Below are 23,807 nucleotides of genomic sequence, written 5' to 3' on the forward strand. Positions count from 1 at the left end.
AAACTCCAGTACTTTGGCCACCTCATGCGAAGAGTTGATTCATTAGAAAAGACCCTGATGCTGGGAGGGATTGGGGGCAGGAGAAGAAGGGGACGACAGAGGATGAGATGGCTGGATGGCATCACTGACTTGATGGACGTGAGTGTGAATGAACTCCAGGAGTTGGTGATGGACAGGACTGGTGTGCTGCGATTCATGGGGTCGCAAAGAGTCGGACACAACTGAGCGACTGATCTGATCTGATCTGATCTGATAGTAAAACAGTCTCTAACACCAGCTCACTACTATTATCAACAGTCCACGGGGTAAACAAAGACTCAGATACGACCTAGCAGACTGAACAACAATTATTTTCAACAGAATCTACAGGCAATAGATTCTCCAACATAACAGGAAAAAACACGACACAACTACTCTCATATATCCAAGCATTTTGATACATAGTCTTAATTGAAAAACATCCTGTACATATTCATATGAACCTATAAGACACTGTTTTGATCTCATTTAATCGTATACCTGTCCTTTAAGCACTTAAGATAAACAACAAAGATAAATATTAAGTGAATAAATTAAAATATGGTCCCACTATGGTCAGGTCTTTGCACAAATGAATGTATACTTAGTCATTGCACAGAGGTGGAATGGGGCAATTAAGATCACTGAACTTAAAGCTTATGCTTTAGTTCATACTTAAGCCACTACTCACTACCTGCTACTGCTAAGTCACTTCAGTCATGTCCGACTCTGTGCGACCCCATAGACGGAAGCCCACCAGGCTCCCCAGTCCCTGGGATTCTCCAGGCAAGAACACTGGAGTAGGTTGCCATTTCCTTCTCCAATGCATGAAAGTGAAAAGTGAAAGTGAAGTCGCTCAGTCGAGTCCGACTCTCAGAGACCCCATGGACTGCATCCTACCAGGCTCCTCCATCCATGGGATTTTCAAGGCAAAAATATTGGAGTGGGGTGCCATTGCCTTCTCCACTCACTACCTAGGTGGCCCTAATAATTAAGTCACAATCTTTCAAGATCTCAATTTCCTCATAGGAAGTGGAAATAAATCTATCTGAATTATCTGCTTTTTTCCTGAGTTATTGGCAATACTAAATAAGAAAATGCATATTCAAACTGTTTTGGAAACTCCAAAGCATTATAAATATAAGGCCTTTTGATTACCTAATTTTTCCTATAGTATTTTTTAATAGTATCTTTTAAATAGAGTAGACACTCTATATGTTGAATTGAACTGAAGCAAATAAAAAATACAAGCAAAGGTAATTTTAAAAGCATCATAACATGGGAGAGGGAGAAGGTGGGATGATTTGGGAGAATGGCATTGAAACATGTATAATATCATATAAGAAACGAATCGCCAGTCCAGGTTCAATGCAAGATACAGGAAGCTTGGGGCTGGTGCACTGGGATGACCCAGAGGGATGGTATGGGGAGGGAGGTGGGAGGGGGGTTCAGGATGGGGAACACGTGTACACCCATGGTGGATTCATGTTGATGTATGGCAAAACCAATACAATATTGTAAAGTAATTAGCCCCCAATTAAAATAAATAAATTTATATTTTTAAAAATAATTTTAAAAAAAATCATTTGGTTTTTTGTTACTTGTATTTATTCCTGTGCATGTCTTGTATCTATTGGTCATTAAATGCTATATTTTTTTCCAAAAAAAACAAATAAAAGCATAACTACAAACATTGTTGACTGACTTTCTTAAATTTTAGAGCCTTTTCTATTGTTTTGTGATTTAAAAGCATTCATCCCATGCCCACAAGAAACAGTAACTTAAAAAGTTAAAAAAAAGAAACACGTAGTTGTTGTTGTTCAGCCACTAAGCCGCTCATATGTAGACATATGCACATACACACACCCATACATAAAATCTCATATAAGAAGAGCAGTATCCAGAAACCTCAAATGCAGAGGGAATAAAGGAGAACTTCAATTATTTTTTTTTTTAATATTTTACAGTTACACAGAGCAATAAGAAAAACAAACCTAACAAAATCTTTCCAGTGAAACTAGGAGAGAATACCAGCACTACTCTTATTATCCCCATTTTACAGATAAATGTGTAAAAGTAAACAACTGGGGAAGAGAAGAGTAGATGGAGGCTCCTTATGCTTGTTACTATTGCCACTTTTCTCTAAGTCGGAAATTACATCAAAATCAAAAGTTACAAAAATTAATTCTAGTAAAAATCATCAATGGATACTAAATTTAAGTGGAGAAGGTCTGATTTGAAATGAATAGTCACAAAGCTTCTTGCCCACAATTGCTTTTTAGGTACAAAAGAAAAAAATAATTATGCAGTAGAAAAAAAAAGCAAAACGTCTTAACCAAGAGATCAAAATTAAAATCACCAAGCAGCGGCAAACGGACAAGCTGCACCTGCAGGTACGATATCCTGCAAACACCATTCACATTTTTAGCCAAATCATAACTAAATTTCATCCTGAAGAAACTAACAGAAAATATAAACACAAGAGGAATGTACACTTGAAAAACATCAATGTCCTAAAAGACAAAAAAAAAGTTGAAGAAAGAAGAAATTTCTTAAACTGGTTAAAACATGTATTATTTTCTGGATCTATAATAGACACTGGTGATATAAATATGAATAAAACAAAAGCCTTTTATCAAGGTGAAAATATAATAGTATACTCTAAGTATTCATCTGAGACTCATAACTATGAAACAAATACGAAAGTCATCAATATTTTAATTACATAGGAAACAAAATCTAGATTGAATTTTTACTTAAGTTAGCTAAACTACATTGCTTCTATTTAAAAGAAAATTCTGTATTGTGTATATCGAACATATGTACATTAAAATACCAGGAATCATTTGAATATAATTAGACATCTCACATCCAAATTTAAATCTGAGGGTCTTTCCACCTTAATCAACATTATACATTGAAATGTCACCAACATAACATAAAACACAAGGAAAATGAGCCACTAATATTTTTAATGTTTTCTAACCCATGCCAAAACTGTTTAAATGATAGTTCTTAGGCATCTTGCTTACATTACTTATTATCTGACAATGTTACTAAGATGTCAGTTCAAAATAGGTATAAAGACTTCATTCTCCCTCTAACATCCAGGTAACAACTCCAAGCTTAACTTCTGGTAATTGCTTTGTAAATCACAAGTCCAAGCACATACAAAATCAGTCAAAATTACAATAATACTAACTCTCTTAAAATGAAAATGAAAATGTAAAGTTAATCACCATACTTTAACTACTGGCTTCCTATAATAGTAGCCTCTGCTTGGATCATATCACATAGTAAGAAATACTTTTTTATGTTGCAAATTGATATAAATATACAAAAGCGTCACAAGACAATTTTTCACCCAGAGCAATGATACATATATTCTGTTAAATTTCACTTTTAAAATACTAATTCAAAAACCCTCCATATTGATTTTATTACCCACTAAACCTCTAACAGGTCAGGCCATCTAAAGTAGGAAAAACATTGCTCAGAAATACTGAAATGAGTTTTAGGAATTATGTGTGTGTGTATTCATGAAACAATTACTGTTTACTATAATAAATCATGAAAATACATAAAAATAGAACTGTAACTGCGAAAAGAGAAAGCACTATCTATATTCTGTTGCTATAATCCATATTTATAACTAGTAAATACTATAAGCAGATATTCCATATACAATATATATATGGTTTATTACAGAAACTATACATTATTATTTATACTTATGAAATGTAAAAACTGGAAGTTGACTAAACATTTAATACAAGAACATTAACCTATTTTTTAAGCTTAGCTAAATACTTATTCCCCAATTTCCTCGACCACTTCTCTTAACCTCAGTGATTTCTTCCTATACAATCTACTGACTAATTATAGGAAATTCCCCACTTAAAAAAAATTCTAGTTGGTTTATTCTGTGTTTTCTAAAATTAAACACATTGAATGAAACATAAAATAAGAACTTTTTCTAAATCTTTCATACAGGGGAGAAGGGCATTTTTCAGTTCAATGTAATCTGCTTAATAAGGTTAGCTTTTAGAAGCATTTCTCATTATAAACCTGTATCACCAAGAAAGCAATACCTGCTGGGAAAATCAATTTATGAATGTATAAGAGGTCATAATTATGATCCCTCAATAATGGCATGTGTATATGAATGTGTATATAATTAAACCTTTAAAATAACAGATTCAGAGTACTTTTACATTTGTCTAAAATAGAGAAGTTTCTAGTATTTCCATTACAATCAATAAGAGATTTATTTTTTTAAGCAATATATGTGCCTACAGAGTCTGCCAAAGGACACAAGACGACAGCATCAATTTAGAAGTACATTTTATTGGAAACGTTCTATTACTATAAACCAGTGAACAATAGGGGCACTGATGTTTATACCTCAAATTTTTACCTTTTTCCTTCAAAAGAAAATGCTGTAGAAGAAATGAAGAAGGGTATTTATAATCCACTCAAATAGGTCCATTAATCAAATCAGGAAAATTTTAAACAACCTGTCACTAGCAGGCCCTCCAGGAGATGCCAAGTTTTACTCCCCATCTTTAAGCTGGCAACGCCCAATTTACAAAGTCAGATTCCAAAAAAAAAAATCTATTTGCTTAGAACTTAGAACAAATTTGCAAATACAATGAAATTGTAAATGGGGATTAAATTACCAAGTAATTTAACAGAAGGAATAGAAGTGCTTCCCTCCTTTTGTTCTAACCAGAGGAATATCTAAAATTCAAAAACTAATGAAGTAAATTCCAATCTCTAATGGCTAAAAATAAATAATACCTTGGCATTAAGAAAAATCAATCTCCAGCATTTTATACATGTGGTTTTCTTAACTATTATCTACATCAGATATCAGCCTTAACTCAACAAGCATACAGTTTGACAAAAAGCTTGTCGCTTTCAGAAGATTCCCATCTTTATGTGAATTCTGTAAGTTGATGAAACCTATGCTTCTTTTCAGTAGAATCATACTTTCATCCTGGTTTTCTATCCATTTTTAAATAATAATGGCAAAATTAGATCATTTTGACCTGTGCAAATTAAAAAAAAAAAAAAAAACTTAACCATTACCTGAGACGGGAAAACTACAGGAACAGTTTCAAGAGGAACGCTCCAAAGAGCAAATTATTTTTTAAAAGTTAAGTTTGAGATGCCTATTCTACATCCAATGAAATTATCAAATAGGCTAGAGAAAAAAATGTTTTATTAGAAAATAGTTTTTAAACTCAGAAGCCTGAATGTGATTGCCAGGCAAGTACAAAAGAATAAGAGAAGAGCACTGGGGACTGAGTCCTCGCATAATACACAATTTAGAGGTTGTGGAAATGAGAAGACAGTAATGAATATGACTGACTAAAAGATGCAGCCAGAAAGGAGAAAATCAGAAGAGCATGAACCTGACCTTTATACCATCACAGATGCTGGGGACATAAAAATCATCAAACTAAAATCTCTGCTCCAAGCCACGTGATGAAGACAAGCATATGCAAAAACAACTTTGCCATAACATGTACATAAAAAATCTTAGGTAATCTGCAAAAAAGCTACTAAAACTAATGGCTGATTTCAAGAAAGTTATGGCAAAAGATCAATATAAAACATCAGCAGTTTTCAACATACTAGAAACAAACAACTGGAAATTACAAAAACGCAATTCTATCTATAGTAGCAACCAAAATCAGGCAAATACACAGTGTCTTAGTCTGTTCAGGCCACTAAAACAAAATACCACAGACAGTATAGCTTAATAATAACAAGCATTTATTTCCCACAGTTGTGGAGCCTGGAAGTCTAAGATAAGGGTGCCAGCAAGGTTGGGTGAGGGCCCCTCTTCCAGACTGCAGACTTCTTGTTGTAGCCTCACAAGACAGAAGGAGGCAAGGGAGTTCTCTCTTTATAAGGGCATTAATCTCCCTGATTAGTCCCTTCCGTATTAACTAATTAATTCCCAAAAGCCCCACCTTCTAATACTATCACGTTGGGGGTGAGGTTTCAATATATGAAATTTGAAGAGATGCATTCAGTCTATATCATAAGGACAACTTTAACAAAATTTGTGAAAATTCTGGTCATTAGAAAAGTACAAACATTGCTTGAATAAATTAAAGAAGATATCAATAAATGGAGAGATATACCATGTTCATGAATTTAATGATTCAATATTGCTAAGATGTCAGTTCTTCCAAAAGTGATCTACAGATTTAGGGCAATCCAATTAAATTCCCAGCAGGAATTTTTTTTTTTAATAGAAACTGACAAGTTGATTCTAAATTTTAAATGGAAATGTAAATGACCTAAAAGAGTTAAACCACTTTTTTTCAAAGACTTGGAGGAATCATATTACCTAACTTGAAGAATATAAAGCTACAGCAATAAAGACAAAGGCAAAGGATAGACCTAAAGACTCACAAAGTGACTTCTAATGAAAGCACCAAGGTAAATGATGCTGGAACAACTAGATATCTGCAAGGAAACAAAACAAAAAACAACCTCTACCTAACAAATGGGCTTCCCTGGTGGCTCAGACGGTAAAGAATCTGCCTGGAGTGTGGGAGACCCAGGCTTGATCCCTGGGTGGGGAAGATCTCCTGGAGAAGGGAATGGCAACCCAATCCAGTATTCTTACCTAAAGAATTCCATGGACAAAGGAGCCTGGTGGGATCACAAAAGTCGGACATGACTGAGCAACTAACACCTAACAAACACCACACACAAAAATGAACTCAAAATGGATCACAGACCTAAATGCAAATGCCAAAACCATCAAACTTCTGGAAGAAAACATGAAAAGAAAACCTTTGTGATCTTAGGACAGGCAAAGATTTTAGAGACAGCCATAGAAGAATGACGGAGAAGGCAATGGCACCCTACTCCAGTACTCTTGCCTGGAAAATCCCATGGATGGAGGGGCCTGGTAGGCTGCAATCCATGGGGTCGCTAGAGTCAGACACGACTGAGCAACTTCACTTTCACTTTTCACTTTCATGCATTGGAGAAGGAAATGGCAACCCACTCCAGTGTTCTTGCCTGGAGAATCCCAGGGACGGGGGAGCCTGGTGGGCTGCCGTCTATAGGGTCGCACAGAGTCGGACACAACTGAAGCGACTTAGCAGCAGCATAGAAGAATGAACCATAAAAGAAAAAGGCTATAAACTGGACTTCATCAAAACTAAAAATTCTGTTCTTCAAAAGTCACCATTAAGAAAAAGGTAAGCCACAGACTAATAAAATATTCACAACACATATATATACCTGACAAAGGACTTGTATTCAAAGTATATAAAGAATTCTTACCACAATAAGACAAAAAAAAAAATCTCTACAAAAACAGGCAAAGATTGGAATACATAATTCACAAAAGAAAACAAATAAACCAATAAACACATAAACACAATAAACAAATTAAAAGATATTCAATCTCCTTATACCATTAAAATGTTAAAATTTGAAAGAATGGCAATACCAAGTGTTGGCCAGGATGTGAAAAATTGCTGGCTGGAATGTAAAATAGCATAACTTCTCTGGAAAACTCTTTAGCAGTCTCCTCATAGTTAAATACACACTGACCCTACAACTCAGTCAATCCATCCCTAAGAAATCACTCAGGCAAAGTGAAAATATATGCCCATAAAAAGGTATGAGAATATTAACAGATTTATTCAAAATAACCCCAAACTGAAAACAGTACAAATACCATCAACAGGTGAATGGATAACAAATTGTGATATATTCATATAATAGAATACCATGCAATAAAAAATACCAACCCATGATTTAAAAAAAAGAACAAACTATTAACACATTCAACAACAAGAATGAACCTCAAAATCATACTCAGTGGAAAAAGCCAGAGAGAAGTACATGTATATGATTCCATGGATTAAAAATCCAACAAACATCACCAAGCAAATCAGTGGTTTCCTGGGGCCAGGGTTAGAGGAAGAAAGAACTGCCAAGGAGCATGAAGTAACTTTTGAGAATGATGAAAAAGCTCTGCCTTTTGATTATGACAATGATATCATAGATATACCTCTATCAAAATTCACTGAACAGTACAATTAAAAGGATATAGATTTTACTTTGTAAATTATAATTTATTACTGCAAGGAGATCAAACCAGTCAATCCTAAAGGAAATCAGTCCTGAATATTCATTGGAAGGGCTGACACTGAAGCTGAAACTCCAATACTTTGGCCACCTGATGGGAAGAACTGACTCACTGGAAAAGACCCTGATGCTGGGAAAGATTGAAGGCAAAAGGGGAAGGGGACAACAGAGGACAAGATGGCTGGATGGCATCACCGACTCAATGGACATGAGTTTGAGCAAACTCCAGGAGATGGAGTAGGACAGGGAAGCCTGGCGTGTTGCAGTCCATGGGGTCACAAAGAGTCAGACACGACTGAGCAACTGAACAACAACACGCAACATTATTTCTTAACAGACAGATGAAATATACGAAAAGCTGTAACAGAGGACCGTATAGGTGCATTCAGAGAACATCTTCAATCTCCTTGCCATACTTTAGTCATTGGCAAGAAGGGAAGGCAATAAGCTTCAAAGAAGCCCCACTACTACTAGCCTCCCTGAGAAAGAATTCCACACTGTAACATCCATAAGCATACAAAGACAAGGTCAGGATCTCAGAGATGACCACTGTGCAGTTCAGTATTGACATCATAAGAGGTATAAATGCTTCATTACAAACATCGCAACGTAGGGATACTCTGTAACCTATACCCTCAAGTTTAGATGCTCCCGAAGTCAACACAGCATCACTGCTAGGGTGGTATGAAACTTACAACTATATTCCTTGACTCACAGACTTGGCCAAAATACCTAACTGGTCATCATATCCAAGTTACCAAAGTCAACATAGCATCACTGCTAGGGTGGTATGAAACTAAAATTATATTCCTTGACTCACAGACTTGGCCAAAATACCTTAACTGGTCATCATATCCAAGTTATAAGGTGATGAGGGAAAACATCAATGAATTATCTTTCAGCCTGTTTTCCACCTCTGCATACCATGGATATATGAACACAACAGTACAAGATTGAGGACACTGAAATGTCATTCAACTAAAGCTCTCACTATTGGCACACTCTGAAAAAGTACATCAATTCTATTTAGCAAGTGCACATCTTTGAATACTATGACATAAGAGTAATTTTGCTAATAGCCCAGTTCTTTGGCATTAGTAAAATCTTTATTTAATTTGTTAATGGCTCTGGTTTTAGTCAATTATTTATAAAGCACAGAACACATTTCTGTTTCAAATTAGACTGATTAAGGGTCTTTTAGATCTAAAGTTCTTTAAACTGATTGCTGCAGCAACAGCTAATGACATCACCTTTTTTCCCTGGAGAATTTTCATTCCAAGCTAAAGCAATTCTTATTATACACATTCCCACTTTTAAAGAGGAAAAATACAAATGACTAAATATAGTTTCCAGTGAAACTCAAGAGTCATGAGATAAATGAACCACAAAAAGTTTCAAGTACAACCGAAATCAAAGCACAAAAGAGCACTGCTGCTGCTGCTGCTGCTGCTGCTAAGTCGCTTCAGTCGTGTCCGACTCTGTGCGACCCCATAGACGGCAGCCCACCAGGCTCCCCCGTCCCTGGAATTCTCCAGGCAAGAACACTGGAGTGGGTTGCCATTTCCTTCTCCAATGCATGAAAGTGAAAAGTGAAAGTGAAGTCGCTCAGTCATGTCTGACTCTAGCGACCCCATGGACTGCCTACCAGGCCCCTCCATCCATGGGATTTTTCAGGCAAGAGTACTGGAGTGGGGTGCTATTGTCTTCTCCAAAAGAGCACTAGGAAACACAAAATATAATCCATACCCTTCTCTCTTTACTGTTCTTTCCTCCACCTATAAACACAGATATTCCTCTTTAAGAGAAAACCTTATACACAGAACCTCAAAATAGCACAATTTGTAAAAGCAGGGATACTATCCATTTATTCAGTCAACAACCAATTTCTGAGAACCAAGTCCCAAGGGTCATTTAAAGTAGTGAAAATACAGTAGTGAACAAAACAGACAAAAATTCCTGTCCTTCAGGGATTTATAGTTTAGTAGTAGAGATTGACAATAAAAAAAAATAATATAAAGTAAGTACAATGCATAGTGGGTCAGATAAGAATAATAAGTATGGTAGAAAAAAAATGAAGTAAGAGATTACCATAAAGGTAGAAGCACTTTTCACTATGATGATTACAAGAAGGCTCACTGATAAACATGAAATTTGAGCACAGGGCTGAAAAAGATAAGGAAGCCAACCACATGAACACCCAAGAGCTTCTGAGGTAAAAAGAATAAAATTATCCCAAGTGAGCCAGGTGAAGGTCAACAAGATAGCAGACCAAGAGGGGGTTCCTGATCATGTAGGGTCTTAAAGGCAATTGTAAGAACTTTGACTCCTATCATAAGCAACATGGGAAGACTGGTGGATGTGGAACAGAGGAGGGACAGAATAAGACTTACAATTTAAAAGAAGCATTTCTGGAGTTCCTAATCTGATAATGGTAGGAAATAGTTTATATGACATAAACTTCCCTTGCAAATACAAAGTACAACCTCTAAACAAGCTAGCTTAAAAAGAGATTTGAAGGCACTGGAGGATAACTAAAAAGCAAGCAGAAGTTAACAGGAAGGGCTCCACACAACATGACAGATTCAATTTCTTTGCCTTTTTATATTTTTATGACTCTTCCCAATCCATGCAGCATGGGGTGGCTGAAATTCATATAGAAAGCCTTAGATTTGGCTAAAGGGGTCAATCACCCCCTTCCTAGACATTTACTCAAGGGAAATGAAAACATATGTCCACAAAAAGACTTGTACACAAATGTTAAGTGTTAGTCACTCAGTCATGTCTGACTCTTTGTGACCCCATGGACTGTAGCCCACCAGGCTCCCCTGGCCATGGGATTTTCCAGGCAGGAATACTGGAGTGGGTTGCCATTTGTTAACAGTACTCTTATTCATAATAGCCAGAAGCTGGAAACAATCCAAATGTCCATCAACAGGAGTACAGATAAACAAATTGTTTTCATACAAGGAAATATTACTCAGCAACAAAAGAATTACTGATACAACTAACAACACAAATGAATCCAAAAAAACATTATGTTGAGAGATACTATACAGACACATTTATTTAAATTCATTTATACTATTAATAAGACTAAGAACATAAAAAAAAATTTTTTTGCGATGGAAAGTGAGTATGAAGGTGGAGAGAATTAAAATTGGACCCGTTTCAGGTGATGAAAATTTTCTCCTCTTTTGTTAAGAATAATGACTAAAAGGGCATATATAATTTATGAAATTCATCAAACTAAACATTTAAATTATCTGCATTTTTTGCAGGTAAATTATATTTCAATAAAAAACAGCAAATGAATATAGGAGCATTTAAACCTCACAAACATTGACGTTCAGTCAATTCCAGCACATGGAAAAACTATGGCTTTCTTTTGATTCTTAACATGTCAACAACTAAAGTAACAAAGAGGGAGAAATCTGACTTGTATATGGATATAATTACAACAAAATACCTCTCCTATAAATGCAGATGATAATGTTAAGAAGCATTTAAATCTTGAAAAAGGAGACTTCCCTGATGGTCCAGTGGTTAAAAACCTGCCTTCTGGTTAAGGGGTGCCTGTATGTTTAGTCACTCAGTCGTGCCCAACTCTTTGCAACACAATGGACAGTAGCCATTCAGGCTTCTCTGTCCATGGGATTTTTTCAGGCAAGAATACTGAAGTGAGTTGCCATTTCCTACTCCAGGGGATCTTTCTTCCTGACCCAGGGATCAAACCATGTCTTCTGTATCTCCTGCACTGGCAGGTGGACTTTGGATGCGGGTTCAATTCCTGGTCTGGGAATTAAGAGAACACATGCCACAGAGCAACTAAGCCAGTGCACCACAGCTACTGAGCCCGTGTGCTGCAACTAAGATCCAATGTAGCCAATAAATACATAAATCTTGAAAAGAGCACTCAGATATGCATTCATAGCTATATATTTAGATTTAGCTCTACGAAGTATGCTTTTTCTGTTCTCTTTATAGTAAAGCCCTTCATCCATTCTTAGAATTCCAAAAGAAATGAAACAAGAATACTAAAGAATATAAAAAAACTAAAAGAATGCATCAAATTTTTAAAAGGTCAAATCGAAATTTCTAATTTCTTATATTGCATTTAAAAAACAGATAGTTAACAGTTAATAAAGCAAACAATTAGTTGCTAAACTTAACAGTGAAGTAAATCTTACTACAATGGCTTAAAGAGAATTTTTTAAAAGACTATTTAGAATATTATTATCTTAAGAACATTACCCATCCATTTTTAAATGCAGATTTCTCAAGAACATGAAAGAAGACATGATGAATTTTCACTATATAATGAGATGAGTAAATATTATAAATAAATTTTTCATATAATTGGTAAAGTTAAGAACACTATTAACAGGAGGAGAAAATCACATTACACACATTTTGAGCATTCAAAGCAAATACAACTGTCAAATATATCTTTAAAAACTCCCTAATAAATATACAACTGCATTTTAAGAAAAAGAATCGGTATATGTAGGCTTTAAAAAGCAGGCTACTCACAGTGCTAAAAATATGCCTTAAATATATTTCTCATTATCAAATCTATTACTAAGGAACAGGTGAACTCTAATACAAAAATATTTTTTTAAAAATCATAAAACAACTCAATTATTTTCCTTAAGGTCTCAGAAAAAAAAAGAGATGTGTCTCAATAATATTTGACATATAGGTTACATTTTGTATAGTAGGAATATACATAAAGAAACTCTTACCAGAATTTTAGGACTAAAATTAAACACAGTATTCAAGTTCTGTCTGAAAGAGTATTCATAATTTAATAAATTTGTTATCACACAGGCATTGTAACAAAAATCAAACAGAAAACCCTGGTAGAAGGACACTGCTAACATAATCAACACTGGTGAAAGAGGGAAGAATACAAATTTCAATATAAGCTGTGGTAACATTTCAGTCTCTGAAGGGTTAAGACAAAGTGTATTAAAAAAAAAAAAAAGGAGATGGGATAAAATTAAAAATCCTTTCAATCATATCCTGCAAAAAGCTATCAGATTAATTTTTAATCAGCTTCTCACTTATCAGATTTAAGTAACAGAAGATGAAAGAGGTGTTTTAAAAAATTGAATTAAAAATAAGCTCTTTTTGATTTTTTAGCTTGTTATTTAATTGAATCTGACTCTCTCTGAATTGATAATTACTTACATAGATGTTCCACTGCAAGCATGGCACAGACAGTTCATGAGACCCTCTAAATTACTGTAAAACAACAATCAGTCTCTGTAAATACAACCTTTGCCCATTGTAAACTACTGCCATATATTTTTGTTATAATTTAATATATGACATGATTTATTTTCATCTATAGCTATTTTAGTCATCATATCCTAAATAGTCATCAGGGCAAAAAAAAAAAAAAGAAAGATAACCTTATAGCTGCAAGAGATGCCATGACATAAAAGGAACAAGGCTTAATTAAGAAAGGGGCCAATCTGACTACCATCTCAGCTTCACCACGGACCACTTGGGTTAACACAGTTAAGGCACACTTTCAAGTTTTATTTCTTTTTCAAAAATACAAAACACACACCTACTGTGTAAACCACTGTGCATAATGCCTGACAGAAAAATTCTGCTGCTAACATCTAGGTGGGAGAGCAACACGGTGGTTTAGAAATGTTAACTACTTTGTCAAATCCCAACTCCACCACTTATTTAGCAGCATGACCATGGATCAGTTATTTAAGTCTCAGTTTAATTTTAAATATAAACTAGAACTATTAATGAGTCTTACAAGCTATTACTATAAAGCACTGAGTAGAATATTTGGCCCACAATAAACACAAGAGATGTTTGCTATTATTATACAATCTTAATTAAGCATTGAAGGCATTAAAATAATGCACTGATATTAGCTATCCTCTCATATACTCTGCATTGGCAAAAGGTAAATTTCTACCTTCTCAGGGACCAATGTACAATTAATCACACTCTTCCAACTATTTTTTTGCATAATTTGTATGACAACTGATCAAACCACTTCTTAAGACAGAAGTTAATGTAATACAACATAACACAGGGAAGAAATATTATTCTTTAAAGAGTAACAAACTATCATCCAGAAGATATTAAACAATGACTGACTATTGGAAGTGAAAAAAAAGAGTCCTAAGATGAGCTCAGGGAGGACAGAAGCCTCCCATGGAGAAGAAGGGCAAGAGCTCGCTTGATCTTGATTTTCAGTATGAATAAAGACTCTGAAAGCAGAGCTTCACATCCTTCTGACCTTTGGGGTTTTGAGCAGGAAGTGTCAGAAAAGTTAACACAGGGATAACTGGCTTGCAGTGGCCTAAGCATTCACAGCAACGTCGCTTTTTGATCCTTCTTTGTCAGCTCTTCCTATCACTGAGAGGCAGGATTCACCAAGTGTTGGATTGTTCACTCACTAATATGAAACGTGAGTTGGGCTTAGGCTGTTATGAGATAGGTAAATTTTACTCTACTAATGATGTGCTGTTGCCATGGTAACCCTGCTCTGTAGGAGAGGAACCACAGGTTCAGACATTTGGCGTATGTGCTTGGCTGAAGAGCCAATAGGGGGAAGCCACCATCTGTAGCATTATGATCACTTCTAGGTCAGAATCCGACCCCAGGTCAATTGATATGGCTGCACCCCGGGAGCCTCAGTCATCCTAAGCAAGCCGGTCTCCACACCCAGCATCCCTCGGGGCACAGTGTGCCACACCACACGTTGGGACTGGGGTCTGGTGTGGACAGCCCTTCACCGTGGGACACACAGCATGGCCAGAAAGGTGGCCACCCCCATGCGTTCATGGGCAACTTGGTGCTAAACCATCTGTAGCTGACCTGCTTCTAGGTCAGGGTTTCATACCTAGGACAGCAGCTCCCTCATTGTGATCTATTTAAAGTCAGCCCTTGACACAAGGTTTTGTAAAAAATAAAAACAAAAAATAAGCAAAAAAGAAGTGGGAAAAAAACCCACTTTTAACTATACAAGTATACTGTACTTATATAAATACAAGAAAGAAAAACAGAAGAAAATGATATAAATATAAAACAGGAAAATATTCAAAGGCAAATGGAGATTTTTTTTTCTTAATGAAGATGTTTAAAAAAAATTTCAGGAACAAAGAATGGAAAACAAAATCTGGATAAACCTTTAAAATAGGATAGGAGAAAGCAGAAATTTAAATGATGAAAAATGAAGCAGTGATATGGAGCTTCACATCCTTCTTGAGAGCTCTTGAATGCAGAAGTCAACAAAAAGAAAAGGAAAGGAATGAAAACAACACAGGGGCATTTTGTAAAAACCCACAGCCAGCGTCTTACTTAGGGTGACACACTGAATGCCTTCTCTCTAAAACTAGAAACAAAGCACAACAAAGTTCAAAGTTACCAATCCTATTCAACATCGTGCCAGAAGTCCTCCTCAGTGCAATAAGGGAAGGAAAACAAAAGCTGAGCAAACAGGAAAGGAAGAAAGAAAACTCTCTCTTCATGGACAATCTGACTGTAGAGAAAATCACAAGGAAAACAACAAAAAAAACTGCTATAACTAAATAGTAAGTTTACCAAGGTCTTGAATACAATAACAATAAACAAAAATCAATTGTGTTTCTATATACTAGCAGTAAACAATGGAAACCCAAATTTTTAAATCAGTACCATTTACAACAACTCCAAAGGGGGAAAAAAAATGGTTAAGAGTGTTCAACCCTAACAAAAATGGAGATATACTCAATACTCTTAAGAAGTCATTTCTCTACAAAGTGACCTATAATTAAACATCAGTTCAGTTCAGTCACTCAGTCATGTCCAACTCTTTGTGACCCCATGAATCACAGCATGCCAGGCCTCCCAGTCCATCACCAACTCCCGGAGTTTACCCAAACTCATGCCCATCGAGTCAGTGATGCCATCCAGCCATCTCATCCTCTGTCGTCCCCTTCTCCTCCTGCCCCTAATCCCTCCAAGCATCAGGGTCTTTTCCAACGAGTCAGCTCTTTGCATGAGGTGGCCAAAGCACTGGAGTTTCAGCTTCAACATCAGTCCTTCCAATGAACACCCAGGACTGATCTCCTTTAGAATGGGCTGGTTGGATCTCCTTGCAGTCCAAGGGTCTCTCAGGAGTCTTCTCCAACACCATAGTTCAAAAGCATCAATTCCTCGGCACTCAGCTTTCTTCACAGTCCAACTCTCACATCCATACATGACCACTGGAAAAACCATAGCCTTGACTAGAAGGACCTTTGTTGACAAAGTAATGTCTTTGCTTTTGAATATGCTATCTAGATTTGTCATAACTTTCCTTCCAAGGAGTGTCTTTTAATTTCATGGCTGCAATCACCATCTGTAGTTCTCAATCAAAATTCCAGAAGGTTTTTTGCAGATTTTTTTTTAAAGGTTTTCATTAAAAGGTAAAGAAACTAGAATACCCAAAACAATTATTAAAAGGAACAAAGTTAGCAGATTAACAATACTTGATTTTAAGACTTACAACAAAGCTATAGTAATTACGGCAGCATGATACCAGAAATAAAGACAGACAAATAGATCAATGAAACCAAAAAGAGAGTCCAGAAAGAGACACATAAATATGTCAAATGATTTTTGACAAAGGAGTTAAGGCAATTCAGTAACAAAAGGATGTTATCAATAATTGCACTGAAACAAATGAAACATTAACATCAGAAAAAATATAAGAACTTGGACCTATACCTCATATCCTACATAAAACTAACTCAAAATGGATATTAGACTTGAATGTAAAACACAAAACACTTAGAAGAAACACTTAGAAACACTATAAAACACTTAGAAGAAAAAAAACAAGAGAAAATTTTTGTGGCACTGCATTACGCTACAAATTCTTAGATCAAAAACCAGAAGCAGTATTAATAAAAGAAAAAAATGATAAATCAAACTTCATCAGATTTTAAAGCTTCTACTTTGCAAAAGATACTATTAGAAACTTAAAAGGAAAGCTACAGACTAGGAGAAAAAACTGCAAATTATGTATCTGACAGAGGACTTAAAAATTCACAAAACTCAACAGAAAGAAACCAAACACCCTCTACAAATTGTAACACCCAAAAAACCAAGAACAAAACCAAAACCCATGCATTTTGATATGCTGGGATTTACACTTACAATTGTCCTTTATATTTATATTACTATGATTCTTAATCTGTCATAATGTAGAAATACAGTTACATAAAAGGTCTGAACAGACACTTTACCAAAGAAGCTCTATGGATGACAAGTAAGTACATAAAAAGATGGTCATAATTTGTTACTAGGGATATGTAAATTAAAAACACAAGATACTATTACAAACCTAATTGAATAGCTTTAATACAAACTGATGATATCAAATGCTGACAAGGATTTGGAACTACTGGAACTCTCATATAATGTTGGTGAAAATGCAAACTAATACCAAACCTTCACAAATAATTCCAGAAAATAAAAGAGGAGAGGGGAACTCACTTTGTAACCAGATGCCAAAAAAGACATCACAGGAAAACTACAGACCAATATCCTGCATGAACATAGATCTTTACCAAAATATTAGTAAAGCAAATACAGCAATATACAACCAAGATTATATACCAGAACCAAGTTAAATTTATCCCAAAAATACAAAGATGGTTGAAAATCTGAAAATCAATTATGTAAAACAACATATTAATAGAAAAAGGGGCAAAATTTATGTGATCATCTTAATCTCCATCAAGAGTAACCTGGAGTTTCCCAGGTGGTGCTAGTGGGAAAGAGCCCGCCTGCCAATGCAAGAGACTTAAGAGATGCTGGTTTGATTCCAGGGTCGGGAAGATCCCCTAGAGGAGTAATGGCAATGCAATCTAGTATTCTTGCCTGAAGAATCCCATGGACAGAGGAGGCTGGTAGGCTATGGTCCATAGGGTCACAAAAAGTCAGACACGACTGAAGCGACTTAGCATGCACACACATGCAGAGGTTATTAAGGAGCTTTGTGATACTGCTATTATTTTATATTTTCCCCAAAGAGTTCATTTTGCTTACTATTTGCTATTCAACAAATGCTGAGCACTTGCTGCATACAAGGCATTCTGCTAAGCCCTAATACCAACACACAAAAACAAATAAGCATGTGATTCAGTAATAATATGTCTGGGACTTCCCTGGTGGTCCAGAGGCTAAGACTCTAAGCCCTCAACTAAGGGGGCCCTGGTATGATGCCTGGTCTGGGAACTAGATCCCACAACTAAGAGTCTGCATGCTGCAACTAAGACCTGGTACAGTCGAATAAATAAATAAATACTTTTAAAAATTATAATAAGTCTTATACATAAGATACACAGTTAACAGAATAACCAACTCTGACCAAGGGCTCGGAAGGAAAAAAGGTCTCATTCCTATCCTAAAGTTACAGAAGCATATTTGAAATTGGCAATTAAAATTAAATCACATTGTGGTAGCAAATATGCATGGAAACACTTTTACAGGAATATCATATACATACTTTCTATTGCCTGATTTACCTCTTTACAAAAATTATCACTTTAAAAACTTTAGGTATAATAATTTATGCCATACATTACTTTAAAATATCCTTTGAATAATATACTCTGTACCTTGTGGGGAGCAAGAATCCTCTGCCTGAATTTTTCAATTGTTTCTTGACCCATAGAAGACCATGCACTGGCAAAAGCTTCTGCTTTGTCTTGTCTAAGATGAATGCTCTCTAACTGCTGCTGCAAAGCGGCCGGCTTCACGTTGTGATACACTGCCTGGTAAGGAGGAAAAAAGCTACATATATCCCTAATGTTCACACAGAGATCTTGAGCTATAATTAAATACAACATTACTTCAAATGATTTAAATTTTTAAAAATTTTATATTTCTATTGCATAAATTTTTTAATATTTTACAAATAACAATATACACAACCAAGGGTGGAAAATTCAGAATTAAAGGGCCCAAATTAGTCATGCTAAACTTCATTTTTGCCTGTGGTTTAAGTAATACTAAATCTACTTATCAGAAAACCTTCTTTGCTCCAGTTATGTAAATGGTATCCTAGTTAAAATTTAATTTCCTTATTTCACTTAATTATTTCAAATAAGTACACAGTGGTTTTGTTTCCCAACCAACACAATTTTTCCAAGAAACACTTTCTCAAAACCATCTTCATCTACCAATTTCCTAGGTAAATACATAATAAAAAATTGAAAACTTTTTTCACAGTAATACCTGTTCTATTTTTTACATTATGATGAAACAATTTTCTCATAAACCCCATGCTGCTCTGTCCTGTCTGGTTATCCTTTTCTTCTACGGAAGGTCCACTGAGGACAAGAACATAGTCATCTTTATGATCTGTAATCTGTGTAAGTCTGCATGTAGTAGAGCCTAGCATTTTGTCCTCAACTGTATCTGTTCACTAGAATGCCCCAAAGCTGCAGTACTGTTTAAATTTTTATTTCACAAGTATTCTTCTACTTAATCAAGCAACAGGAATTTATTAAGAATCTACTTTTAGATTCTTAATAGATTTAGCCTAGCAATGTGCTACAATGCACCAAAAACGTGATCCTAGCCCCCTACAAATTCAAAACCTAGTGAAGGAGATGTAACTGACATACATGAACTCATGAAAAGACTAACAATGGGCTCAACCATGATGAGCCAAGCATAAAAGGAATCAAAATAACAGGAGGACTGCGAGGATAAGGGGTCCAGGCTGCAGTGGGAGGAGATGTGATCTGAAGGGAACTTAAACAATGAACTGAATTTAGATGTAAAGAAGGGATGCAGAAGGGCAGCTCAGTAGGAAGAAATACTATATAACAAAACGTCCTTTGACAACTATTTCTTTTCTAAATGTTTTATTTATCATCCTAGTCAAATAAATTCTCAGAATCAATTATTAAATTTCTTAAATAAAATGTGTGCATTTTTGCAAATTACTATACCAAGTAACAATAAATTTAAATCTTTTTCAACTCTCTCAGGTCAGTGAAGTCTTGATTTACAATGTCAAATATTAATACTTTACTCATGCTATTCAACACTAAGACTGTGTTGTAGAATGCAATCCCATGAGAAAAAAACACACGTTCAAATACTTTTTTACCACATCAAAATTTTTGATAAAACAGATTCACAGCTTTTACCTGTACACTTTAGAAAAATAAGCTAAAATGCTATAGATGTCACAGCAATGCAAACATGTAGTAAATAAAAATCATGGTTAGGCCTTTGGGGGCAATAAAAATACCTGTTCTAAAATGAATGATATTGTTTCAAGAACTAGGTGAAGATCTTGCTTCTCTAGAGAAAATGCAACTTGAAGTTTTTCTTCCTCTTCTTCACTGAAACTACTTTCAGCCTACAACACAAAAAGCAACCTATTAGCATACATTCAGGTATTCAAAATGCAGATACTCAACAGCCAATTCATTTATTCATATGAAAATGAGAACTTGAAAGAAAAAAGTAAATCCACCATTGAAATAAACTGATGTGTCTGTAAATTTCAATATCTTAAAATCACAGAACAGTTCGTTATTTGGATCTTGCCAAACAAATTTCATTTGTTTAAAAAAATCTTAAGTTCTATGATGTATAGGAGGTGGAAAATAATAACATGAAAAATAGACATTTAGAAAACACAATACTACAAAGTAAAGCCCTAAAATGTTCTTCAGTGGCTAAGTCATGTCCAACTCTGCCACCACATGGACTGCAGCATGCCAGGCTTGGCTAAGTCATGTCCAACTCTGCCACCACATGGACTGCAGCATGCCAGGCTTCTCTGACCTTCACCATTTCCCGGAGTTTGCCCAAACTCACGTCCAATGAGTCAATGATGCCATCCAACCATCTCATCCTCCATCACCCCCTTCTCCTCCTGCCTTCAGTCTTTCCCAGCATCAGGGTCTTCCCCAATGAGTCAGCTCTTCATATCAGGTAGCCAAAGTATTGGAGTTTCAGCTTCAGCATCAGTCCTTCCAATCAATATTCAGGACTGATTTCCTTTAGGATTGACTGCTTTGATCGCCTTGCTATCCAAAGGACTCTCAAGAGTCTTCTCCAGCACCACACTTCAAAAGCATCAACTCTTCAGCGCTCAGCCTTCTTTATGGTCCAACTCTCACATCCGTACATGACTACTGGACTACTGGAAAAACTATAGCTTTGACTAGATGAACTCCCATCACTTCATGGGAAATAGATGAGGGAACAGTGGAAATAGTGTCAGACTTTATTTTGGGGGGCTCCAAATCACTGCAGATGGTGACTGCAGCCATGAAATTAAAAGACGCTTACTCCTTGGAAGGAAAGTTATGACCAACCTAGATAGCATATTCAAAAGCAGAGACATTACTTTGCCAACAAAGGTCCGTCTAGTCAAGGCTATGGTTTTTCCAGTGGTCATGTATGGATGTGAGAGTTGGACTGTGAAGAAAGCTGAGCACCAAAGAATTGATGCTTTTGAACTGTGGTGTTGGAGAAGACTCCTGAGAGACCCTTGGACTGCAAGGAGATCCAACCAGCCCATTCTAAAGGAGATCAGTCCTGGGTGTTCATTGGAAGGACTGATGTTGAAGCTGAAACTCCAGTGCTTTGGCCACCTCATGCGAAGAGCTGACTCATTGGAAAAGACCCTGATGCTTGGAGGGATTAGGGGCAGGAGGAGAAGGGGACGACAGAGGATGAGATGGCTGGATGACATCACCGACTCGATGGACATTGAGTTTGAGTGAACTCCGGGAGTTGGTGATGGACAGGGAGGCCTGGCGTACTGTGATTCATGGGGTCGCAAAGAGTCGGACACGACTGAGCAACTGAACTGAACTGAACTGAACTGAGATGGACTTTTGTCAGCAAAGTGATGACTCTGCTTTTTAATATCCTATCTAAGTTGGTCATAGCTTTTCTTCCAAGGAGCAACAGTCTTTCAATTTCATGGCTGCAGTCACCATCTGCAGTGATTTTGGAGCCCAAGAAAATAAAGTCTGTCACTATTCTCATTTTTTCCCCATCTATTTGCCGTGAAGTGATGGGACTGGATGCCATGATCTCAGTTTTTTGAATGCTGAGTTTTAAGCCAGCTTTTTCACTCTTCTCTTTCACCTTCATCATTCACTTGTAACACTATAAATCAACTATACTCCAATATAAAATAAAATCTTTAAAAAAATAAATAAAACATTGTGGGGGAGAGCACCTTCTCTGTACTAATACTAACCAATTATAATGGGTCCCAGCAACTTTTCTAAGAGCCCAAGCAAAATCTTCATTTAAGCGAATAGCATTTTAAGATAGAAAATACCTGGGAGTTCCTTTCCCTTGTTAGCTCTTTCTTTCCTCCCCTGAACACACCCCAAAACCTCTCCCAATATATGACCTTACCCAGCATTAAGCCCCTGTCAGCATTTATAAGAGGCAGGATTAAAGAGATAAAATCTGTTAACCTTAAGAACCTTTATCTACATCCTCCGTTACCTAGCACCAAGATTCCCATCAGATAGAGAGGTGGCAACTAGTTTGAGCCTTAGTATTATTTTGTTAAGTCAGTGGATTAAGGGATGCAGCAAAAGCAGTTCTTAGATAGAAGTTCACAGTGATACAGGCCTTCTTAAGAAACAATAAAACTTTCAAATAAACAATGTAACCCACCACCTAAAAGAATTAGAAAAAGAAGAACAAAATGCAAAGTCAGCAGAAGGAAGGAGCTAATAAAGATCAGACAGAATAAGAATTTTTTTTAATAGAAAAAAAAATCAATAAAACCAAGAGTTGGTTCTTTGAAAGGGTAAACAAGATTTACAAACCTCTGGCCAGGCTCATCAAGAACAGAGAGAAGACCCAAATAAACAACATAAGAAATCAAAGAGAGAAATCACAACTGTTACTGCAGAAATACAAACAAGTAAAACAATCAATCAGGACAGGGAAGCCTGGCGTGCCAAAGTCCATGGGGTCGCATAGCTGGACATGACTTAGCAACTGAACAACAAAACACATTTACTGAGTATTTTCTATGCACTACACAGATGGTTCGTGTCCTCAGGTGTACTATGCTCTAGTTAGAAAGACCTTACAAACAACTATTCCACTAATCTCCATTTTAATGAGTTCTGCAAAAGTATGGGTTACTACAAGAGTACATATAAATCAAGAAATCTTTTTGATAATTTTAATATTTTCCAAAACTTACACATTACACACATTACTTTCATAAGCAATATGTGAAAAACAGAAGTGAGGCATCTGAGTACAACCTCATGGCTAGTCTTTCTTCCATTTCCAAAATCATCTCCTTGATCCAAAGACTGGTTTTTCACACATGAAAAATGTACACTATTAGAACTGCTTTCAAATAAAAATACTTTATCCCCACATACCAAAAACAACTTTCCTAGTTGCTGCCTCTCCCCAACAGCTTCATGGAGAAGTTTCAGAAGTATCATGAGTCCCTGCCTTGATGGCTTAGGATGAGATACAATTTTACAACTGCATTCTTGTAGTGAAGCAACAATGAGGTGAAGCTTAGAACTCTTAGAAGTGCAGCTCTGAACTGTCACATTTTTGGTTTGGGGAGGTCAGTCACCGGAACTCCAGTCTCTTCTACCTATTTTCTGACTAAGAAAAGCATGAACCCAATT

At 36.0% G+C, this 23,807-nt stretch overlaps 1 protein-coding gene across 6 annotated transcripts in view; it reads right to left on the minus strand.

Annotated features, from left to right (window-relative positions):
* The window catches only part of COMMD10 (COMM domain containing 10), a 191,499-nt gene that overhangs the window by 161,014 nt on the left and 6,678 nt on the right, over positions 1–23,807 (minus strand). For all 6 annotated transcript variants that reach the window (XM_055550795.1, XM_055550803.1, XM_055550809.1 and 3 more), the window contains exons 3-4: positions 20,414–20,524; positions 18,768–18,923 (exon numbers count right to left, since the gene is read on the minus strand). In XM_055550795.1, coding sequence (XP_055406770.1) covers positions 18,768–18,923; positions 20,414–20,524 — 267 coding nt within the window. The remainder of the gene's footprint in view (positions 1–18,767; positions 18,924–20,413; positions 20,525–23,807) is intronic.

Source organism: Bubalus kerabau, chromosome 1 (assembly GCF_029407905.1).
Source record: "Bubalus kerabau isolate K-KA32 ecotype Philippines breed swamp buffalo chromosome 1, PCC_UOA_SB_1v2, whole genome shotgun sequence".
Taxonomy (NCBI): domain Eukaryota; kingdom Metazoa; phylum Chordata; class Mammalia; order Artiodactyla; family Bovidae; genus Bubalus; species Bubalus kerabau.